At 38.2% G+C, this 24,478-nt stretch overlaps 3 protein-coding genes across 3 annotated transcripts; 2 read left to right on the forward strand and 1 right to left on the reverse strand.

Moving 5' to 3' along the window:
* Positions 1 to 1,556: 1,556 nt before the first annotated feature.
* On the reverse strand, positions 1,557 to 6,380 carry LOC125238789 (trypsin inhibitor-like). Its single transcript, XM_048146232.1, has 3 exons — positions 6,239 to 6,380; positions 4,878 to 4,935; positions 1,557 to 1,747 (listed from the first exon to the last, which is right to left on the reverse strand). Exons 1-3 carry the CDS (start codon positions 6,303 to 6,305, stop codon positions 1,624 to 1,626), a joined length of 249 nt encoding a protein of 82 aa, XP_048002189.1. The 5' UTR covers positions 6,306 to 6,380; the 3' UTR covers positions 1,557 to 1,623.
* A 9,646-nt stretch (positions 6,381 to 16,026) lies between these two features.
* Positions 16,027 to 19,705, forward strand: LOC125238691 (translation machinery-associated protein 7 homolog). The gene is made up of 3 exons (XM_048146091.1): positions 16,027 to 16,166; positions 17,691 to 17,813; positions 19,291 to 19,705. The coding sequence occupies exons 2-3, from the start codon at positions 17,691 to 17,693 to the stop codon at positions 19,360 to 19,362; spliced, it is 195 nt and encodes a 64-aa protein (XP_048002048.1). The 5' UTR covers positions 16,027 to 16,166; the 3' UTR covers positions 19,363 to 19,705.
* A 121-nt stretch (positions 19,706 to 19,826) lies between these two features.
* LOC125238690 (reticulocyte-binding protein 1-like) lies at positions 19,827 to 23,148 on the forward strand. Its single transcript, XM_048146090.1, has 3 exons — positions 19,827 to 20,033; positions 21,200 to 22,544; positions 23,004 to 23,148. Exons 2-3 carry the CDS (start codon positions 21,239 to 21,241, stop codon positions 23,108 to 23,110), a joined length of 1,413 nt encoding a protein of 470 aa, XP_048002047.1. The 5' UTR covers positions 19,827 to 20,033; positions 21,200 to 21,238; the 3' UTR covers positions 23,111 to 23,148.
* The last annotated feature ends 1,330 nt before the right edge of the window (positions 23,149 to 24,478 follow it).

Below are 24,478 nucleotides of genomic sequence, written 5' to 3' on the forward strand. Positions count from 1 at the left end.
AGTGACTCTCAGCTGTATAGAGGTTAGGGATAATTTTATTGTTAAAAGCTATTTCTGCTTGGTATTAATAAATATCAAATTGCTCTGATATAAAAATACATTCAACAAGCGGAAATACTTCAAGTTTTTATTATTTTTTTATTTGTAATGTTTTCGTTTGATATATAAACTTAAAAATATATTGTTGGTAGGTATTTTAAACTGATATTTAGGTAATATTTACCTACTCTTATTATTACATAATATCTGGGCGACTCGCTCGGTTCTGTTTCGTATCCTTGACATGTGTCGCCATCTAGTTCAAAAATGAATAGTACCTACATCGAGCGAAAGAATTCTCAGCCTTAACAACACAACTACTCCACACGAGATGGCGCGCATTTCGCCACAAAAACTCAAATAGTGTATTTTTCTATTCGTTTTAGCCTTGATCTGTGTCGCCATCTAGTGTTTGCAATAAATAGTACTTACATCGACCGAAAGAATTCTGTCTTAACAGTACAACTACTGCACACGAGATGGCGCGCGAAGAAAAACGCATGAAAACTCGAAAATTCGCGTTTTCCGGGACCTAAGGATAAGTTAGACCGATTTTTCATCCCCAAAAACCCCCACATAACAAATTTCAGCGAAATCGTTAGAGCGGTTTCCGAGATCGTCAGTGTAAATAAATATATAAATAAATATACAAGAATTGCTCGTTTAAAAGTATAAGATACTGTTAAGACGCTACGGGAGCGAAAATGCTAAAATGGAAAGGAGTCCCCCAAGTTTCATACAAATTGTATAGGAAAAGTTTTTCGCGATTTGTGACTTTTCTAGCCGGAAACTTGTTTTTGGTCCCATACAAGCTTTTGATCCTGAATAGGAATGTGATCGATTGGTGTCAAAAAAAAGTTTGTCAAAAATGCCCTTTTTCTCGCATTCTGTATGTTTTTTCCTAAATCTGTAAATGGCATTTTTCATCAATTTGAAATCGATGGTCCCCTTAGACCATTTTCACGTGGACTACGGGATCTCATAGCTGCCCTTACTGACCTGCCGCTATCAAAATACATCCTGTATATGGTAGGCGTGTTTTAGTGGATACATGTAGAACTCATCATAGTGTAATAATGGAAAAAATGGATCAGTTACAATTGCCCCCAGTCGAGAAGCCCCGTTGTACCTTACGACTTTCTTTTTCAACACAAAGTCTAATTTTAAAAACTTTGTTTACTGTACATTATACATATTTATTAAGTTTCATATTTGTTTTATTGGGCATAAAAATAATAATGTGAAAACGGCCTTAGGGATGGGGCGGGAGGAGGTTACCCTGTCCGTTTTCACATATATCCGATCCGATATCGGATGTCGGAAGAATTTCAATGGAAAAAATCCAAAATGGCGCCTGTAATGTATGGGATATCGGTCCGACATCCGATATCGGATCGGATAATGTGAAAACGCACTAACTGCCCAAGACCGGAGTAATAAATGGAGAAATATGATTCGAGCCCTAAACCCCAACATAGGGTAACAGGATGTAAAGAAGAAGAGGTAAAAAAAGGCCATAGACAATATTTATTTATTATGTAGGTATATTTGTACGAAATTTTGTGTTATGTAATATGTGGTCACTTAATCACACCGAGTCTCGCAAGTGTCTATGCATTCGGACAAACACTTGAAATTGTTTCCATTGTCTTCACAGCCGCCCCAGTAGAATTTACGGCATCTTCCTAATTTCTTGTCGTATCCGTACCTGAAATAGTACATTAAATAAAAATAAAATAAATATTGGGGGACACCTTACACAGGTCAACCTAGCTCCAAACTAAGCAAAGCTTGGCGACGATATACATACTTATATACATAGAAAACATCCATGACTCAGGAACAAATGTCTGTGCTCATCACACAAATAAATGGGCCCCTTACCGGGATTCGAACCCACAACATTATGATGCAAGTGCGGAAAAGAGGCAGTGCGAAAAAAGTGGCGATAAATTAAAATACGACCGAAGTGAGTGTTTCAAATCGGCGCGAGTTAAGAAATTCCTTTTCGCACGTGTATCGTATGACGTTTTTCAGTATACATAGATGGCGCTCTGAAGTTCCAACCTGACAAGAAATCATAGAGGAATAAGTAGATAAGGAAAGAGTTATCAGTAAATTCAAGTTATTTGTAGTGATATCTAGCGTCAAATAGCGTAAATTATCGACTGCTACTTGTCAACAGATGTCGCGACAAACGAAAAGTCTAATGCTCAACAATTTTTAGCTAATATTACAATAGTATGAATCAGTATTTTCTATGCAAGAAATGAACCATTACGCAAAAGCAACATCTGTATCTGTAGGTACTGAAATTGTTGTGTAACAAGGGACCAATAGTTATTTGTTTTACAAAGGGGCAAAGTAGTCGTTTAACCGCACGTGCCAATATTGATACCCGAGCAAGCGAAAGATTCCAATATTGAACCGCGAGCGTAGCGAATGGTTCAAAAAGTGGAATCTTGAGCGTTGCGAGGGTTTCAAGGCACGAAGGTTAAACAAACTTTGCCACCGAGTGAAACACAAAATTTTTCACCACACCAACACGAACAAAATACTAACTGTAAAACATCAAATTAAATCAAATCCATCAATTTATTCATTATTTATGATTCAAAATCATCATTTATAGGTAAATTCTACCAGCCAGCTTAAGACATCAAGTTAAAATTTGTATTAAATTACTTTGCACTCTTGTGGATAAAATGCAATTTTGCCATCTGTTTTCGAATGGCAAAGTAAGCCTTTAACAGTTGATGTGGTGAAAAATTACATATTTACAGCGAAGGCCTAAATTTAATCTTGAACAAAGCGAAGGACTCCATACTTGAATCCTGAGCTTAGCGAGGGATTCTATTTACAATTAATATAATCCTCAGTGTAGTGAGATATTCAAGGGTTAATGCCCAAGGTGGAAATATTGGGTTGGTAAGAAAGTAATGAGCGATCGATTGAATTCCACATAAAATTTTTGAGAGAGTTCTAGAATCTTCTATGGTCGAAAGTATATAAAGGGCGAGTCGCACAGTTTCTCGTCAGTCATTCACTAGCTGTCGCCGAGCTAATATAAGGAAGAAAATGGACGAATTAAAAGTGCATGTAAGGCATTGCTTACTATATGAATTTCAGTCTGGCCATTCAGCCGCTAAAGCAGTGCGTAATATATGTCAGCGTGTTGCTCCTGAAGTTGTGTCTGAGGCCACGGCGAAACGATGGTTCCAGCGGTTTCGTAGTGGCGACTTTTCATTATCAGATCAATCTAAGTCTGGTCGACCGGTGAAGATTGATGTAGCCAAATTAAAAACCTTAATTGAAGGAGATCCGAGGCTAACGAGTCGTACTCTTGCTACCGAGTTAGGCTGCTCTCATGTCACCATAGAAACACATTTACACGAGTTGGGAAAAAACTACAAATACAGTGTTTGGATACCGCACGAACTTGATAGAGATCAACTAAACCGCCGTGCCGATATCTGCATACAACTTCTGTCTTTTCGCCGCACATTCAACTGGTTGGACCATCTTATCACTGGAGATGAAAAATGGGTCTTATATATAAATCACACACGCAAACGTCAGTGGCTAGCTTCAAACGAAAAAGGAATAGAGGCACCAAAAACAGAGCCTCACCCGAAAAAAGTTATGCTGTCCGTTTGGTGTTATTTAGTTAGTCTATGGTTTGGTGGGATATTCATGGTATTATTCACTGGGAACTCCTACCAAGTGGAATGACTGTTACCGCATCAGTATACTGTAATCAGCTTGAAAATTTAAACCAAAAAATCTGTCAGAATCGTCCACAGCATGCTAAAGTTTTTTTCTTACACGACAATGCTCGCCTACACATTGCAAAAGTGACTCGGCTAAAGCTATTGGAGCTAGATTGGAAAGTGATACCTCATCCACCGTACTCTCCAGACTTGGCACCTACGGATTACGCATTGTTCAGATCGCTAAGCAATGCCTTGAATGAAAAAAAGTTCGATGAAGATCAAGCCCATCTACGACAGTACATAGCTGAGTTTTTTGAATCTAAACCTAAGAACTTCTTCGCCGATGCTATTCATTCTTTACCAGAACGATGGAGACAAGTAGTAGATAACGAAGGCCGTTATATTTTTGATAAATGATTAAAATAATAAATTAAATAAAAATTACAATATTGGTTATGATTCGCTCATTACTTTCTTACCAACCCAATAATTTTGCTACCATGTAACACATACTGCTTTTCACATCACCTATATGAGGAAATCCAAAAATATGAATTACTAGTCTTGCCCGCGGCTTCGCTCGCGTTAGAAAGAGACAAAAAGTAGCCTATGTCACTCTCCGTCCCTTCAACTATCTCCTCTTAAAAATCACTAGGATTCGTCGCTCCGTTTTGCCGTGAAAGACGGACAAACGAACAGACACACACACTTTCCCATTTATAATATTAGTATGGATATATGAGTTAGTTTATAATAAAACGTCCCAGTTTGCCGATTGCCATAAAGCTGCTTTGTCAGTTTATTCATATAAAGATTCAAGCGAATTTCGTCTTTATAGTAAGCGACGAAGTGGAATGTTTTACTAAAATTTAACACATATTATGTGCTGCTCTTTTTATATAGTCTTTGTATATTTATTAACTGTCCATAACTCCATACTAATATTATAAACTGGAAAGTGTGTGTGTCTGTTTGTTTGTCCGTCTCTCACGGCAAATCGGAGCGACGAATTGACGTGATTTTTTAGGTGGAGATAGTTGAAGGGATGGAGAGTGACATAGGCTATTTTTTGTCTCTTTCTAACGCCAGCGAAGCCGCGGGCAAAAGCTAGTTTATAATAAATACCTGGGGAATTTCCCTTTACACGGGCCGGGCTCGACCAAGTCCCGATAACAGACGTTACCTGTGAACATAATAATATAATTATATAACAAATAATATATAAATAATTGAGCCTGTCGCACTGCTAGGCACAGACAGCCTCGTCCCCACTCTAGTCAAATGAGGATTGGGGACTTGACATACACATTTGACTTTCTTGTCCCCACATATAAAACACAACAGATTATTTAAATGTATTATTTAATTAATATGTATATTATTTCGTCATGGGGGATAACGCTGGTAGTCTAGCGGTACCTAAATGCCACTTTCGTTCCAGAGGTCGCGGGTTTGAACCCCGGCTCGCACCAATGAGTTTTTCGGAATTTATGTGGGAAATGTCATTTGATATTTGCCAGTCGCTTTTCGGTGAAGGAAAACATCGTGAGGAAACCGGACTAATTCCAATAAGGTCTAGTTTACCCTTCGGGTTGGAAGGTCAGATGGCAGTCGCTTTCGTAAAAACTAGTGCCTACGCCAAATCTTGGGATTAGTTGTCAAAAGCGGACCGCAGGCTACCGTGAGCCGTGGCAAAAGCCCCCCCCACCCCCCATTGCACTTTTTTTATCCCTTTAACATGAATTGTCACATTTAGTATGACCCCCCCCCCCTGAGCGTTGCGAGGGTTTGAAGGAAAGTAGGTTAAAAAAACGATACAAAATTAAAATTTTGATAAAAAAACCCCGACCGCGACAAAATAGACCGATTTTCATGAAACATGGCTAAGAACACTCCCGACTAACTCAGCTTTCAGACAAAAAAAAACTAAATCCAAATCGGTTCATCCGTTCGGGAGCTACGATGCCACAGACAGACACACACACAGACAGACAGACAGACACGTCAAACTTAAACAACCCGTCGTTTTTGCGGCGGGGGTGAAAAAAAATGGCACCTAGCGAAACGAAAAAAAAAATCTACAATCCAGCTTCGTGCATCAAATTAAATTTTGTGTGAAATTACTTTGCACTCTTGTGGATTTGAAGTATTAAATAATAAAATAAAAAATAATAATAAATAAATAAATATTATAGGACATTCTTACTATACACAGATTGACTGAGTCCCACGGTAAGCTCAAAGAAGGCTTGTGTTGTGGGTACTCAGAAAACGATATATATAAATACTTATATACATAGAAAACATCCATGACTTTAGGAACAAATATCTGTGCTCATCACACAAATAAATGCCCTTACCGGGATTCGAACCCGGGGCCGCGGCGTAGCAGGCAGGGTCACTACTGACTGCGCCAGACCGGTCGTCCTTTCCGTCCAAGAGAGCCTTTACCATATTATATTATATATTTTTTATTTTAATCTTACCGTCAGACAAGATTTCGTCGAAAAGCCGGCCAAGTATTAATAAACAAAATATAATCTTGAATAACATTTTAATTTCTTTTTTAGCCGGCAGTCCCAATGGCTACTGCAAGAGTGTCTGATTTACTTCATGTAATCTTCTATTTATAGTTATTTATACTTATTGTTACATTCTTTTGCAATCTGTACAAACATGTTATGTTGTTGTTTTTTTAACAAAGGCACATATCATAGATATCATTCAAAATAAATAAAAACCTTATGAACAATAGTTATTTGTTTTACAACGGAGCAAATTTTTTGTAAACCTACGTTCCTTGAGACCCTCGCAATCAAGATTCCACATTCTGAACCACTCGCTACGCTCGCGATTCAATATTGGAATCTTACACTTGCTCGGGTATCAATTTTGGCACGTGCGGTAAAACAAATTTTGCCACCGAGTAAAACACAACCTACTGACTAATTATAGTAATTATAAAAACATCAAACTGAATAAAATCCGTCAGTTCAATATTTATGATTCAAAATCATCAGTTATAGGTACATTCTATCAGCTAGCTGAACGCATCAAGTTAAAATTTGTATGAAATTACTTTGCACTCTCGTGGATAAAATGCAATTTTGCTATCCGTTTTCGAATAGCAAAGAGACCCATTAAGTACCTGTTGGTGTGGTGAAAAGTTTCTTGATGGATCCGAGGTATGTTTTTTCATAGACTTTATCTGTCTAGGTACGTCTACATATAGTAGATAGTAGTCTATACGGAGTTACATATGACTTTGCCAGTCTGTAATGTTTACTCGTCTTTGTAAAAACTATTTTGTATCTTTGAATGCACTTTATGTAATCAGTTGTTTTCACATTTCAGGCTTCAGACGTTAGACATACCTACTACAACGCAAAAGCAACAGAATAGCAATAAATAAAAATAACAATGTACGCCTGTTGCATCAGTTCTTGTTTCTATAATAATGAATATTATGATTTTATTGCTTTATTTAAACAAACATATTTATTGACTTTAAAGTTTAAATATGTGTGTCTTTCCATATCCTTAAGGTATATTAATATTATACGCAATAAGGATTTTATTTAAGAATATCAGTTCGACTTTCAGATGAAAATATAAATATTTTTTTGAAAAACAGAAACGTCTGCAAACGATATGCGACTAGGCCTAGTCTCACCCAAGGTAGTACTTTTCCACTTTTCAATTAAAATGCTGGTAGTTTGAAAACTCGTGAGACTATAATGGTAGACCTGCCCAACGTTTGGCCAAATGTGCATTGCGTCTCCCATTCTCTTCTCATAAGCGAAATGTGAGACGCAAATAAAAATTTGGACAAAAACTGGATAGGTTTTGCCACTCTCTTTCGCTCGAATAAACAAGAGATGCTCGACTAAGCAAAAAAACCGGCCAAGTGCGAGTCGAACTCGCCCACCGAGGGTTCCGTATCCGTACAAACATACAAAAGTTAAAATAATCTCATATGTATAACTTTAAAGATTTGACTATAATTACCTACAGGTACAGGGACATCTCTCGGTGATTTCGCTAATTTGCGCGACCTGTTGTTTTGTACGGAACCCTTAAAACGCTTGAATGCATGCTCCGACTAAATCTACTAAAACTCGGGAAAAGCACAGCTTGCCATGGATTACCAGTACCATTAGGATCATGATTGGGAAGCGCAATGAGGCTTATTTGAGGTATAGAGAGTCCAAAACAGAAAGTAGCAACAATACTACTATGACCTAAAAAAACTAGTAGTGCGAAGTATTTACAATGAAAAGCAAGCTTATTACAACAACCACATAAATTCACATTATAAAGATTCTAAGTCATTATGGAAAAATCTTAAAAAAACTGTTTTATCAGACTCGAATAACCGAGACTGTCTCCCTGACCGTTTTAATGATCCAAACCTGATCAACGATAACTTTTTGGATGTGCCTGGGTGTAGCAGGGTTCCACTGTCTACCTTTTTAGATTTTGAGGGTAACTTATTTGGTAACTCTCTTTTTAACCTCAAGCCGGTCGATGAACAGCAGGTAGGTAAATATATTGTGGCTATTACTTCAAATTCAACCGGTGTAGACAACATTAATAGGGATATGATTGTACTTACACTCCCGCGTACGCTCTCTGTGATTACGGCTATCATTAATAAGTCAATATTGACTGGAGAGGTGCCTGCTATATGGAAGTCTGCCCTGGTCACCCCACTGCCTAAGGTGGATAACCCTTCTGAACCTAAAGACCTAAGGCCAATCAGCATACTTCCTTTTTTGTCTAAAGTCTTGGAAAAGGCTGTTTATGAGCAGTTCTACAAATATATAGAAGACAATAATATTCTACCTGAGGTGCAATCAGGGTTCCGCAAGGGAATGGGAACGGTTACAGCTCTAATGGATGTAGTAGATAACATCATTTCAGAGCAAGACAGTGGCAAGGGTACCTGTCTAGTGTTATTAGATTTTTCTCGCGCCTTTGATTGTATAGATACTGCCTTGCTAATCGCTAAATTGCGTTTCTATGGAGTAGGTTCGAGATCACTGGCGTGGTTTAGTGATTATCTGAATGGACGCACGCAATCCGTTAAATTAACTAAGTACGATGGTACAGTAATGATATCTGACTCTAGAAACCTAACCCGAGGAGTGCCTCAAGGCTCTATACTCGGCCCTTTACTGTATATTATATACGCTGCTGATATCACCAAAAGCATCAAAAACTGCAATTATCACCTATACGCAGATGACGTTCAACTATATTATGCAGCCCGTCCAAGTCAGTTCGATGAGGCGCTACAAAAAATAAGTACAGACCTGGAAAATATCTCCACTTGGGCAGATAATAACGGATTACTGTTGAACCCACTTAAATCAAAGTTTATGATACTCGGATCCAAAGTACAACTCTCTAGGATTTTATGTAATGAACCTAAAATTTTTATAAGGGGTTCACTGATCGAACGCGTAGACGAGGCTAGAAACTTGGGATTAGTCATTGACAACCAGCTGAGGTTTGAGAAGCATATAGGAGAATTAGTGAAGTCGTGTTTTTTTCGTCTTAAGGTCTTATACCAAGTACGATACCTCTTAAATGAGGAAATTCGTAAGTTGTTGTGCGAATCGCTGGTACTCTCTAAGTTAAATTATGCAGACATTGTGTACGGGCCACGACTATTGGAAAAAACTCGTCGTCTTATCCAAAGAGTCCAAAATGCCTGTTTCCGTTTTTGTAGCTCAATACCACCGAGAACACACATTACACCATACCTTAACAAAGCATCCATATTAAACATGTCCTCACGGAGGCACTTACATCTAGCTAGTCTCTTATTTGGCGTTTTGAATGACAAAAAGCCCCATTACTTATTCTCTAAAATACGCATATCCTCTTTCCATGAACGACATGGTACACGGTCTACCAGGCGATGTCTCCTAGAAGCTCACCCTCACAAAACTGTTGCTTTTACAGGCTGTTTCCGGTATCTCGCAACCAGGTGCTGGAACAATATCCCGCCCCCGATTCGTCAAATTAAAACTAAATTTACTTTTAAACGTCATTTTAAAAAATATCTTTTAGAAAAACAAAGTTTGGGTATCCCTTATGGCTACCTGGTTGCAGATTACCGGATTTAGCTTCAGGTTTAGCTCTAGCTGTAGCAATTATTTTACTATCTATCGATCTAACAGATCAAACACACATTTCTTTTCATCATAGTGTAGCCGACGTGTCCGTCCACTACAATATTTTTAGATTATAAATATAGAATAATTTAGTAATAAATAAATTAAACATTCAGGTAAATAAGCAACAGTTAGGTTAGCAAGTTAGACCCGTACACGGTCATTTATTGTATAGCCATAAAGTTACATTTATTTTATTGCGTAATCCACGACCGCTACGGTCGTCTATTGTTTACCCGTTAGGTTCCTGTAAAGTATTGTTTTAGTTTATTAGGGTTCATCTCTGCGTTGCACCGCTCTGTCCGATAATGCCGGCAGAGTCAAAGGAGTATTGTTTGTTTTATTATAGTGTAATATTGTGTAATTTGTAGTTGCGTGGGAAACTTTTGGTACCGTAACTTCTTCCCGTTATTTGGAGAAGTGGGGATGTAAAGTTTAACAAAAACGATAGAGGATACGGTCCCAGCCCCAGTCTGCACTCGCTCACTTACTGACTCGTCGTCATTCGTTGTTCCGACACACGCGTTTGCTCAGTCAATATCTCTGTATAGTACTGTTACGCTAGTTGAGCCAAACCGTGTTGCTCCTAGCCGCGCTATTGTGAATAAACGATTTACAACTCTACAAGATATCTTCTTAGGGAATATACCTATCGCTACGCAGCATCCATAACCCTAAAGTGGTGACCACCGCCGAACTACGCAACATGAGCCCGAACCCAGAAAACACCGGAGTCAACATGAACGAGAACAATCACGCCGTCGACGCAGCCAGAAACGCAACGAACTCCACCGCTCCAGTACAGGCTGTATCAACATCTGTATCGACCAGCGAATTACTGAAGGTTAACGAATTTTGGCGCGATGAACCGCGTTTATGGTTTGCCAGTCTCGAGCTCGCCACGAGGGAGTTAAACCTAAGCGACGGGCAACTCGCAAGCATCGTGATTTCGCGCCTGGACAAACAAGATCTACTGCAAGTGACGGATATTATGCACTCACCTCCCAGAACGGAATTCTACAACGCCCTTAAGAATCGCCTCATCTCAGTGTACGAGGAGTCCGACACCAAGAAAACAAAAAAGCTTCTCTCAGAAATGGAGCTAGGAGAACAGAAGCCTAGCCAGCTTTTAAGGCGAATGCGCGAGCTAGCGGGAAACAAATTCGACGACAACGTGCTACACATAATTTGGAATAATTTGCTGCCGACTCACATTCGCTCGGTGCTGTGCGTGAGCGAATCCATTAAAGGGATAACGCTCGATGACAAAGCACGACTCGCCGACAAGGTGCTCGAGGATTCGCCCATCACAACGCAAATTTCAGCAGTATCGACGCCACTGTCGATCCCGTCACCTCAGCCACAGCCGTCATCGTCGTCAGCGCAAAACTACGCAGCAAGCGACATCCGAATCATCATGGAGGTATTGCACAAGTTGACCTTGCAAATGAACGACATAAGTAGACGCCTACCATCGTCAGCCGAGACGCGACAAAGTCGTTCACGCAGCCGACGTCGCTGGAACGGTTCACGGAACAACTCAAGGTCCGCATCAGATCGAAGCAAGACTCCATCGCCGTGGTGTTACTACCATCAACGCTTCGGCACGGCAGCGACCAAATGTAGACAGCCGTGTACCTTCCGACCAACCTCGCCGTCGGAAAACTAAAAAAGACGCTGGATGCGGCGGAATCTAGCGTATTCCAGAAATCACACCGCCTATTCGTGACAGACCGGAAGACAAAGGTATCGTTTTTGGTAGACACTGGAGCCGACATCAGTGTCATACCAAAAGCGAAGGGCACACCCGAGTCGCCTCTGTCATTCCAATTGTACGCCGCAAACAACTCGGTGATATCCACGTACGGCGAGAAAACTTACGAACTGGACCTAAACCTGCGCCGTCCGTTCAAATGGAAGTTTACCGTTGCCGCCGTATCAAAACCAATCATCGGAGCCGATTTTCTCAACCATCACGAGTTATTAGTCGACGTGACGAACCGAAGATTGATCGATGGAAAAACAATGATAACTACAAACGCGCAAATATGTAAATCTAACGAACCTACGGTTCGAAGCATCCGCGTAGGACAAACCTACCACGACATACTTGCCGAATTTCCTGGAATTACAAGACTTACATCAATGAAGCTCAGTCCGAAGCACGCAGTCGAGCACGTCATTGAAACAATCGGTCAACCTGTACACTGCCGAGCACGACCAATCGCACCTCATCGCTACGAACAGGTCAAAAAGGAATTCCAAAACATGATCGAACAAGGCTTATGTCGTCCGAGCAAGAGCCAATGGTCCTCGCCGTTACACGTCGTGCCTAAGAAAAATGGAGATCTACGTGTATGTGGCGACTACCGAAGACTCAACGCCATCACTGTACCCGATCGCTACCCTATACCACGCATACGTGACTTCACGTATCAACTCGCCGGGAAAACAATATTTTCAACGATCGATCTCAATCGCGCTTATCAGCAACTTCCGATCAGCGAGCGAGACATAGAAAAATCAGCGATCATCACGCCATTTGGATTGTTTGAATTTCCGCGTATGTGCCCAGGCTTAAGAAACTGCGGTCAAACATTTCAAAGATTTATACACGAAGTACTCAGGGGACTGGATTACGTTTTCCCGTTCGTCGACGACCTACTAGTAGCTTCAACCACCGAAGAAGAACACCGAGCACATTTACGAGTCATTCTACAACGTCTTGACGAGTACGGAATCACTATAAACCCAGCGAAATGTGTCTTCGGCCAACCCACTGTGAAGTTTCTCGGCTACGAAGTAAATAAAGACGGAATCCAGCCACCGAAAGAAAAAGTACAAGCGATCGCCGACTACCCAAAGCCGAAAACCATCGAAGAATTACGACGTTTTCTCGGTATGATAAACTTTTATCGAGAAAACATCAAAGACGCCGCGGTAATTCAATCTCCGCTGTGCAAGTATCTACACAACGCGAAAAAAAGAGACAAGTCACAAATCGAATGGACCGAAGAAGCTTCGCAAGCTTACGAAGCGTGTAAAGCGAGCATTCAAAACGCCGCTCTACTCGCTCATCCGCAGCACGATGGACAACTCGCGATATTTTGTGACGCCTCAAACACCGCAGCTGGCGCCGTTCTACAACAGTTCATCAACAAATAATGGCAGCCACTCGGATATTTCTCGCGCAAGTTCACAGAAGCCCAGAAAAAGTATAGCACATTCGATCGAGAACTCCTATCAATATATTTATCTGTAAAACATTTTAGGAAAATGTTTGAAGGAAGACCGCTAACGATATTCACAGACCACAAGCCGCTCACATTCGCATTTACGAAGTCATCAAACGACGGCGAATCACCGCGACGTACGCGACACTTACTTTTCATAAGCGAATTCACGACCGATATTCGCTACGTAAGTGGAAAGGAAAACGCGGTAGCGGACGCACTTTCGCGTATCGATGCCATTACCTGCCCAACGCCGATCGACTTCAAAGAATTAGCCGCATCGCAAGAAAGAGACAGAAGCATTCAGTGCTTGCAGCAACAAGAAAACATATCACTGAAGAAAATCAAGATTCCTGGAACAGACTGCACTATATACTGCGAATCCACCACAGGCAACGATCGCCCATACCTACCTGTGGATTACCGACGCACTATATTTGACTATATACACAACGTCAGTCATCCTGGCACTCGCACCACACGCAAGATGATTACAAGCAAATACTTCTGGCCTTCAATGAACTCAGACATTGGAACATGGGCAAAAGCATGCATCGCCTGTCAACGAGCAAAGATACAGCAACACACTACAAGTGCTTTATCGACGTTCAAACCGACAGCCCGTTTCGAACACCTGCATTGTGACATCGTCGGTCCAATGCCCACAACGTCAGACGGATACCGCTATCATTGATCGTGCAACTCGATGGCCCGAAGCGATCCCGTTAAAAGAAGTCACCGCCGAAGAAGTCGCCAAGGCCGTCTACGAAGGATGGATATCAAGATTCGGATGTCCTACTACAATAACAACGGATCAAGGTAGACAGTTCGAAAGCAGAATATTCGCACACCTATCACAGCTACTAGGTATCGAAAAGACGCGCACAACGCCGTACCATCCGATTTGCAACGGTGTCATCGAACGCTGGCATCGAACAATGAAGGCAGCATTAAAAGCTAGACTCTTATCCACTAAAAGTTGGATTAACGAGCTACCTACGGTGCTGCTAGGTGTCCGTGCAGCGCTCCGCGACGATACATGTGTGAGCGCAGCACAACTTACATATGGATGCAACATCCGGCTACCCGGTGAGTTTCTAACCAACACAACAAGCAATGACGTCATAATGGACAATTCCTACGTCGAACAACTGAGAGAAACCATTCAAAAACTGAAACCTGTACCGAGTCAACCACACAGCAACAAACGGTCTATCTTCATTCACCGTGATCTGACTACGTGTGACTACGTGTTTGTTCGAGTCGACGCAGTTAGGAAGCCACTGCAAGCACCATACGACGGTCCCTACAAAGTACTGAAACGAACCGACAAGGTTTTCACTATTCAGTTACCGACACGCGAAACAAACATATCAATAGATCGTCTGAAGCCTGCATACATTATAAACGAAAATGCAGAAGCCAACCCGGTGCAAATCCAACGCTCTGTAATCAAGCTCAGATTTACACCGACGTCGCCATCACCGACTCCTCAGACGCCGCAAACGCCGACACCGACACTGACGCCGACGCCAATTCCAAGGCCGTCGAAACCACTACCGGTGACTACAGCTGATACAAGGAGGATACCTGCAACATCGTCTAAAAATACCTCCGCATCATCAGATTCGGGACAACCAAGGATGACCCGCAGCGGACGCATCACTCGTCCACCCGTACGCTTCGCTGAGGAGGGAGCCATGTAGCCGACGTGTCCGTCCACTACAATATTTTTAGATTATAAATATAGAATAATTTAGTAATAAATAAATTAAACATTCAGGTAAATAAGCAACAGTTAGGTTAGCAAGTTAGACCCGTACACGGTCATTTATTGTATAGCCATAAAGTTACATTTATTTTATTGCGTAATCCACGACCGCTACGGTCGTCTATTGTTTACCCGTTAGGTTCCTGTAAAGTATTGTTTTAGTTTATTAGGGTTCATCTCTGCGTTGCACCGCTCTGTCCGATAATGCCGGCAGAGTCAAAGGAGTATTGTTTGTTTTATTATAGTGTAATATTGTGTAATTTGTAGTTGCGTGGGAAACTTTTGGTACCGTAACTTCTTCCCGTTATTTGGAGAAGTGGGGATGTAAAGTTTAACAAAAACGATAGAGGATACGGTCCCAGCCCCAGTCTGCACTCGCTCACTTACTGACTCGTCGTCATTCGTTGTTCCGACACACGCGTTTGCTCAGTCAATATCTCTGTATAGTACTGTTACGCTAGTTGAGCCAAACCGTGTTGCTCCTAGCCGCGCTATTGTGAATAAACGATTTACAACTCTACAAGATATCTTCTTAGGGAATATACCTATCGCTACGCAGCATCCATAACCCTAAAGTACCCTAAAATAGCATTCATCTCACTCGTTTCATAGGCAATTATTTATAGATATTTTAGGTATATAATTTCATCTCTTTACAATATTTCTTATTCAATCAATTATGTGTTATCGTGATCTGATCCGGTTCCGGCAGAATATCAGTGCTGCTGCCTCAGGGCGTAGCGTAATACTGAGCCGTAACCCTTTTGTCTTGTTGCGACGCGCACAGTATCATAGTACGCTATGGTAAAAATCTGTGTAATTTCCTGTTTTCCAATTTGCTTATTATGTATTCTAATTCTTTTTTGTAACTTATTTCTTTTGTGTATTCTGTGTGTATTGTGACAAACAAATAAACGTATATCTATCTATCTATCTTGAAATACAAATTTTCTATGAAACTATACACGGCTACATTTTTTTAATTCCCGCTGTTTTGCTTGACAGATTATAACTTAGTTCGTTTCCGGCTTGTTCTAGTTGAAATAATAATCAGCTTTATTCTGTTCCTCAAATAGTTTCATCCTTGTCTATGACAGACAGATTTTAAAAAATCAAATGTGAAGTTGCAAATGCGCACTGTGTTGTGGCGTTCATTATCAATTTTTGTAATAATCTAACAATTTACGTTCTCAATTGCATCTTCAATTTAATATAATATATTTCCAACGTAAGTATGGCGTATAATATCAATGGTTTCTCTTATATATCATTTATATTGCCACCTTGTTCCAATTTATTGTAGTAGTTGAGGTTAGGTATTATATTTTTTGTAATAGTTTTTTTCAACATTAAAATGCACTTGTTCAGAGCTGAGAACTATAAGAATAGTTCTTTGTTTAAAGCCGAGTGCGACAGAAGTTTCTGACGTATTTTTACTACGAGTGGATGATAATACGCCACTACCTTTGAAATACTTTCATACAAGTTGTAAGAGTTTGTACATGATAATGTGTCCAGAATGTTAGTCTAAGTGAAAGCTAATATTGAGGATGAGCTTCCGTTAGATTAGCGACTAGAACGTGCCCGTTTATTGCGCCATTTTACACTGGTCCTTAAATTTATCTTCATACATATTTCATTAAGCTTTTTCTACATAGAATGCGTTTTAGAGTATTCCTAATCTTCTTAAGAAGACTTAAGCCACGGTACAAGATTCACGGAAATGTCTTTTACAATAACGTTTTTATGCCTCAACTGTGTTTTTTTTGCTCAAAAAATGTGACAAATTATGTCAGATGACCGATTAGCACTTTTTAGCAAGGTTGATCATTTAAATCACCACCAAGGCTGCAAGAAGGTCAGAGACAGAACTAATCGATGCATTCATAGCTTTTACATTCAGTGTTAATGACTTGTCATTTGGAATATGTTGTATTGTTTTCAAAAGTTATATTATGCAGTTTAGTTTTAATTTCTTTTACAGTGTTCTCTTAGCGTTACCCATTGGCAGACATTTTAAGTTTAAAACACATTTAATATGGATTGTGAAGATGTAGGTTTAAGGACTTGTTTCTTTCTCAGTGCTAAATTGTTCCTGATTTTTTAGTAAAATAAAAAGTAAAAAAAATATTATTTCATATTTCTGTAAACTTATAATAAAATTGTATGTGTACATATCTTTTATATTCGCATTGTTATATCAGTTCAAGTTAAAAAGGTCAATTATAAATTGAAATAGATATCATACACGAAAGAAAAACGTCAGGGCCCACTGCGGCGGGCGTGTGGTCTAGTGGTAAAAACGTTAGCCGCGTAAGCTGAAGACCGGGTTCTGATTCCCGGCTCGGCCACCAGTGGGCCTTGCCGTTTTTTTATTTCGTGTATGATATCTATTTCAATTTATAATTTATATATAGTAGTGTGACTACTTGAAAAAAGAACAAATCAGAAATATTCAATAAAATAATTTGATTTGTTCCCTAGTTGGATTAAAAAGGTCAAGTTAATAAGGTTAAATTTATGCGAAATATTTAATAATCATTTGAAATTCCTTAGATTCTAAAAGTAAGATTGAAATTACGACAAACATGCGGACAAAATTGACGGTGCAGACTGTCTCATCTTGTTGGTCCGTGCACCCTGATGACTAAATTTTGTAAAATTCTAAAGAGGCCCGTTTTTTGGTTAAAATATGTATACTGTTCTATAAATTTTAATGCATGAAAAATAACAAAGACTCATTTTTTTATAGATGTCTGGCCGTGAAGGTGGTAAGAAGAAGCCGCTAAAGGCTCCCAAGAAGGAGTCGAAGGAACTGGACGATGACGACCTGGCCCACAAGGCCAAGCTCAAGGAGCAACAGAAGGCTTTGGCGGTTTGTACTTTTACTACAATTTTTAGTGTTATGGCTTGGTAACAGGATTTTCTCCATACAAAAATATTGTTATTTTCTTTGGTTTTTTTTGAATGCCACAAGTCACAATAATTTCATAAATAATTGTTATTTGTAGAGTAGAGAAAAAACGGAGTAAGTTTTTCGCGGTTAAATAACGGTGATATAACAAAATTATTATAATTTGACATAATTACCAGAGCTGTACAAATTACGGGCGCTGGCGGTGGTGGTTATATTTCCTTTTTAATGAGATATCTTCCCTTAATTCTTTAATATATAAAATCCTGGTTGCTTTTGGATCTAATTTGGAAATTAATACATTCACTGCAGTACTGAGTCCTTATACAAAGTATAACTTATTGCCTCAGTGAAGGTGTTATACTTACTTCTTTTAGTTTTAACTGCCTAGATTTATGATTTAGATACGCCTATAGAGGAAGTATCGGAATTTAATTTATTAGGTATAAATATCGACTCAAATATAAATTGGAAATCGCATATACAAAAAATCTGCACTAAACTGTCTCGATTTATATACGCTCCCAGCGTGCTTAAAATAAATACTAACTTTGAAACGGCGTTGTCTGCATATTACGCGTACGCAAACTCTTGGCTTAATTACGGAATAATATTGTGGGGTGCGAGCACAGAAGTAGACCAACTGTTTGTTTTACAGAAAAAATGTATACGCATCCTTACTAATACGCGAATACCTAATAGCAGCCGTCCTCACTTTATAAAGCATAAAATTCTAACTTTAGCTAGTATGTACATTATGGAAGCGGCCATGTTTGTCAGAAATAACGCAAACTTATTTCCCTTACAAAAAATCACCTCAAATAGACGGAACAGAATTCAGTACCTTTTACCAATTTCAAATCTAGCTATGTATAGAAACGGCCCCCATTATAGATGCGCTACCATAGCCAACAAGCTACCTCAACAGTTATTGCAGGAAAAAAAACATCAAAGTATTTAAAAGTAATTTAAAGAAACTTCTCCAAGGCAAATGTTACTATACAATCGAAGAATATTTAAATGACGACACTTTGCCAAATTGATTTTGAAGAACATAACGATTATTTAATTTTAATTTCAATTATTTATTATTTACTATTATACCTACTTTGTACTAAATTATTGACTACCTATTAATTATTTAAAATTTTATGATCACAAATTATACTTATATTTTGTCAGTAACTGTCAATTATAAAAATTATTATTCAATTCTCATCTCCATGTATAGAATTATATTAAGACTAATTTTACTTTACTTTTAGTTTACTAAGTAGTCCTTAAGATTATTGCCATGCCCTAACAGGGTATCATGTACCTACCTTATAATATTTGAATACCATCCTATGTAAAATGAACATGATTGCAATAAAGAATGATATGATATGATATGATTTAACATGAGGTAACTCAAGATAGTATATTTTTACAATTACAGGAAGCGAAAGCAAAGGCAACCCAAAAAGGTCCCCTCACACAAGGTGGAATAAAGAAATCTGGCAAAAAGTGACATCACTCTACAATCGTTTACTGTTTAAGTTATAGGCTGTAATAAATTCTTTTGTAAGAACTAAGATCTTCCGTATATCTTTTTTTAAATGTGTGCTACATTACTTTTGAAGTTATATAATAACGGATTTCACTATTTTCATTTTGTTTATCTGGCTGTAGAATCAGTATACTTTATTTTTTTCAAACATAGACATTTTATTTGGTACAGGTTAACATTGTGAAAATATACCATTGTTTATATATCTTAAAATTCAGCACCGCCCCAACATGGTTGAAAATTGTAATTTTCTCATATGAAGTGTTACTTTTGCATTTAAACGTAATAAAGTTGTGAATACCAATTTTTTTTATTGTACTTACACCGTCCTTAATTTGCAGTATGTTGGTGTAATTGGTGGTTAGTGTATGCCGGGCTTTATTTTTGTCTGACGTCTGTCTATGGTTTGACATTGGCAGATCGCGTCTAAAAAAAGCGCGCCAAAAACCAAAGCCTTGACAGAATCATCAACATCTTGTTGGAGCCATATCACGAAAATTTGATTTTGACCCTAGCCAAGACTAATGAGAGCTACGCGTGGAACCATCTAAATTCTACCTCGTTAACTGCATATTATTTCAGTAACATTACAGTGAACCGTTATTAACTAAGTTTCTCAAGACTCCTGACAGGTATGTGTACGACAAGTAGTTAATTAACTATTGGTTCTACAGAGTGGGGCCTGTAACAAAGGCGAAGAATTGAACTGTAGGCTATTCTCCTTATACTGATCAACATTTGTTCAGTGACTTTTAAAAATTATGAAGTCTTTAAATTTTTCATACAAAATAAATATTAGCATCAATGTACGCCATTATTGTTGTCATTGACGTTGTCTGTCACACTTTAGACTTAACAGAATTCGCAATACATTACCTCTTAGAAAAAACTTTCAAGGGTGATAAAAATCAAAATACAAGTTATTTTTAAAAGTCGCCGAACAAATGTTGATCAGTATAAGGAGAATAGCATAGAGTTCAATAGGCTAGTTTCCTATACTTGAAATAAAATATTTTATGCAGTGCACGAAATAAAGCACCACCTAAGTAGAAGAAAAATGTGGACAGTAGTTATGTTTAAACACAATTTATATTTATTAAGTCAAAGAGAAAGATATAAAGTAAATGAATTGACCGTGACGTCACTCCTCAGTATTTCATAGTAATTCCATATTAGCAAACCGTTTTGACAGTTCTTAAAAAGAAGCTGATTTGACTAGTTGGAAACTAGCCTATTCTTCGCCTTTGTTACAGGCCCCACTCTGTAGATATTGACGATGTAGAACGTAATAGGACTCCATGAGTGTCAACCTCTTAGGGATTTGAGGGTCCTAGCTAATTTCGTCTAGATTGTCGTATTCACCTAGGAGCCTGGGTGAATCAACTTTTTCTTGCCTGTTATTGCCATGGTTACGGTCCCCTGAGTCACGCTGGTTTTATGCAAAATTATGCTATTTAAACTATGAAAACATGCATTTTTCTGGTGTTAACAAGTTTTCATAGTTTAAGTAGTAGAATTTTGCAGAAAACCAGCGTGACTCATGGGACCGTAACCATGGCAATAATAACAGGCAAGAAAAAGTTGATTCACCCCCCTACATGATGGATAACTAACCGTACAATCATTTTTACGGGGAGTAGGTATAGCGTAAAAATGGTGAATGGCGAAGCCCGGCGTGGCGCTAGTCTTTATAATCCCGGTTTCCCCACATTGAACACACCATTTTGTCACAAATTGCTGACGTAGGTTAGTACGTCTGTAAAATGCCTGATTGATTACTTAAATACCTACTTTATAGTTGTAGATCACTGCGAAGGCGATATTGGCAGGAGCTAAAATGGGTGACTTGACTGATTTCGAAGAACTGATAGCCCTACACAAATATTTTCTTTCCGACTCTCAAAAAAGTTCGCAAGAACCTTTAAATGATGTCTTAGATAGAATGTGTGAAATTATAGACGATAGTAATTTAACAATGGAATATGATATTAACATGAATGAAACAAGTGACAATCCCAATGTAAATACAACTTATGTAAACGAATTAGAAAGTATTTCAGTACTTAAAGACATTGGTAAGGATACTGTAGATATAGTAAATAAAGATAAAATAAATGATTATAGTAATAATAACGCTAATGAACAAAAATATAACGATGAAGTTAGCACTTCTAACATTTTAGAAGAATTCGAAAGTATTTTAGCAGCTAAAGCCATGGGAAACGAAATAGTTACAAAAGATGAATCTATCGATATGGAAGAGTTCAAAGATATTTTAGGCGATAATAGTTGCTTTGGCGACGGTGTTATAAGCGATGAAAGTGAAATCAACGATATTGACAGAAATGATGAAAGTATTAACAAAATTGGCCAAGTAGTTGCAAATGATGATTTAGATGAATTTCAAGTAATTTTAGCAACTGAATACTTGAAAGACAGTAATTTAGAAGGTAAAGTAGATAAAACAGAAGACGATAACATTACTATAAACGACGAAGTAATAGCTAAAGATGAGAATGACGAAGAGATTATTGATTTAGACGATTTTATCAGCGAAAAACTATATTACGTTGAAGACAATGTAGCTGAAAATTGTGAAAGCAATGCTACAAGTATTCACAGAATTGAATCATATGAAGTTCCAATAGAGTTAGAAGTTGAATCCAACAGATTAGAAGCTACAGAAAAATGTGCGGATGGTATTAATATAAGCTCCGATTCCGAGGATGGTTACAATTCGTCAGATTTCGAGTTTATAACAGAAGAAGACGCGTCCAAAGCAGGACTAATTACTAAATTTAATAAAATTACTATCAACGAAAATAAAACCGCTGTGAGAATACCTAATACAGGTAAATTTGAGTCTCGCAAAAATGAGGCAAGTCCATCAGACTACATAAAATATAGCAAATATAAATACCGACGTTGTTACGCGCAAAGAAGTACTGAAAATCATACTATACCAGAGGGTGAGCGTTACTTATACATGTTTCGAGGTGAATATGCCCCCGTGGTGCTAAATAATCTGCACGGTATGGGCAATAAGAAATGTATTCCTTCTGGACTTATGACTCCTGGCACTGAAGACCCGGGTGTAGACCTGTTGTTTCGCGCTCCGGAAGAAGAAGAGCATTATAAACAATGTAAGTAAACTCAATGCGAAAATGCATAATGCTAATATTATAAATACGTACACACACTTTGTGTCTGTTTGCTTGTCCGTCTTTCAGGGCAAAACGGAGCGACGAATCGACGCGATTTTTTAGGTAGAGATAGTTGAAGGGATGGAGAGTGACATAGGCTACTTTTTGTCTCTTTCTAACGCGAGCATAGCCGTGGGCAAAAGCTAGTTGTACATAAAGGTGCTGTTACACTGGCAACACATTACCAGCAAATCACATACCATTGCCGCGTTTGGTCCATATTGGTGCGTATTGAACAAACGCGGCAACGGTGTGTGAATTGCTGGCAATTGTGTTGCCCGTGCACCATAAGAATCACGAGCGTTAGATACAAATTTTAATTTATGCTTTGAGCGTAGCGATGTATCTAAAAAGTGGAAAACTTTGATTTGAACCCTAAAAACACTAATATATTTTTAGATAAGGACGATGCAGATGAATGTCTCAAGAAGATCCTTGCTACCTACCCTCAGGAGAATAAAAAGAAGAAACGCAGACTTCGTAACGTAGACCTAGATAATTATTAGACTTCTGTTGAAATGGCCTTGTAACTTTATGAAATATACTGTTGTCTAAATGAGGAATTTTATTTATAAAGTTATGGTTAAAAAGGTGATTATAAATAAAAATGAAAGAACACAATATATATTGGAAATCATATATTCTTGATATCAAGAATCCACTATTACACACTTGTAAATGGACTTAAATCAGTATATTTAGTTTAATATAAAAAAAAACTAAAGAAACGTAAATTTATATAAAATGTAACACATAGGGTATGTGAGAGAATAGACTTCTTTATTTCGATAGAAAGAATAAGTTTTATTTCAAGATGTTTAAATCTCAGATTAATCCTTATTCCAGTTCAAATCAGGCTTAAAAAGTTCTAACTTATTTTAGATTACTAGAATTTTTACAAACTAACCTAGAATTAATTTTGGTTTTTGTAAGCAGTCCCGATTATTTTCTAAACGATGGTACAGTAAGCTGAAAAAGTGCATGGCGAATTTATAATTGAATTCATTCATAATTCCATGCATTTTGCAGTTCACTGTACATAATAAGCGTCGTCTTTATGCTAAGACGTCACCATAACCAATAGACGCCAATATGTGCAACCAACTAGAATATCCGGATTCCGGAAGTTCGTGAGAGGACTGGTCCCAAAAACCAAAAGTACAATGTATTTACCTTTAAAAACGTACTCAAAATGGAGTAAATTACATAGAATATTTACAACATGCATTTTACGTGACACTGATGAAATATGTATGATATTCATAAGGAAAAGACTTCCAGAACTACCATTCAATGCATGTCTGTTATACATACTGAAATCTATTTTAAAAATTAGGTGAATCCGTATTTTCAATAATTTTTGTTTTTGGGAGGCGCAAAGCGACATCTATGAATCTTAACAGTACTGGAGTCCCAAGTAACAAACAGTTTTGCACAGAGTTGAATCAATTCTCTAAAATTAATTTGATTATTAGTTAATTTATGTTGTAACTAGTTAGTTCAATATTTCGAGTCAGTTACCTTCAAGTCAAGTTTCGTCACAATGTCTTAATATCTAGTAAAATTGTCAGTTAACATTTATTTTGTGTACTTCTATATGTTCAGTTTAACACTAAATTACGACTTGTTCAGTAAATATGCTAGGGGGTAAATGAACAGTCAAGTTATCAAATATAGCTGTGGACAAAGTTTCAAAAATGTATCGAGAACTTCTTACGCAATAAAGCCGTGTATACATAGTTTCCGCACTTTGTCTGCATATAAATACCGTGACTACGAGTGACATGGTAAGAAATCATGATAATTGTTATGGAATACTATGATACTTTTATAAAATAGAGTAAGGACTGGCCAAAAATATTCCAGAATAAAAA

Source organism: Leguminivora glycinivorella, chromosome 24 (assembly GCF_023078275.1).
Source record: "Leguminivora glycinivorella isolate SPB_JAAS2020 chromosome 24, LegGlyc_1.1, whole genome shotgun sequence".
Lineage (NCBI taxonomy): Eukaryota > Metazoa > Arthropoda > Insecta > Lepidoptera > Tortricidae > Leguminivora > Leguminivora glycinivorella.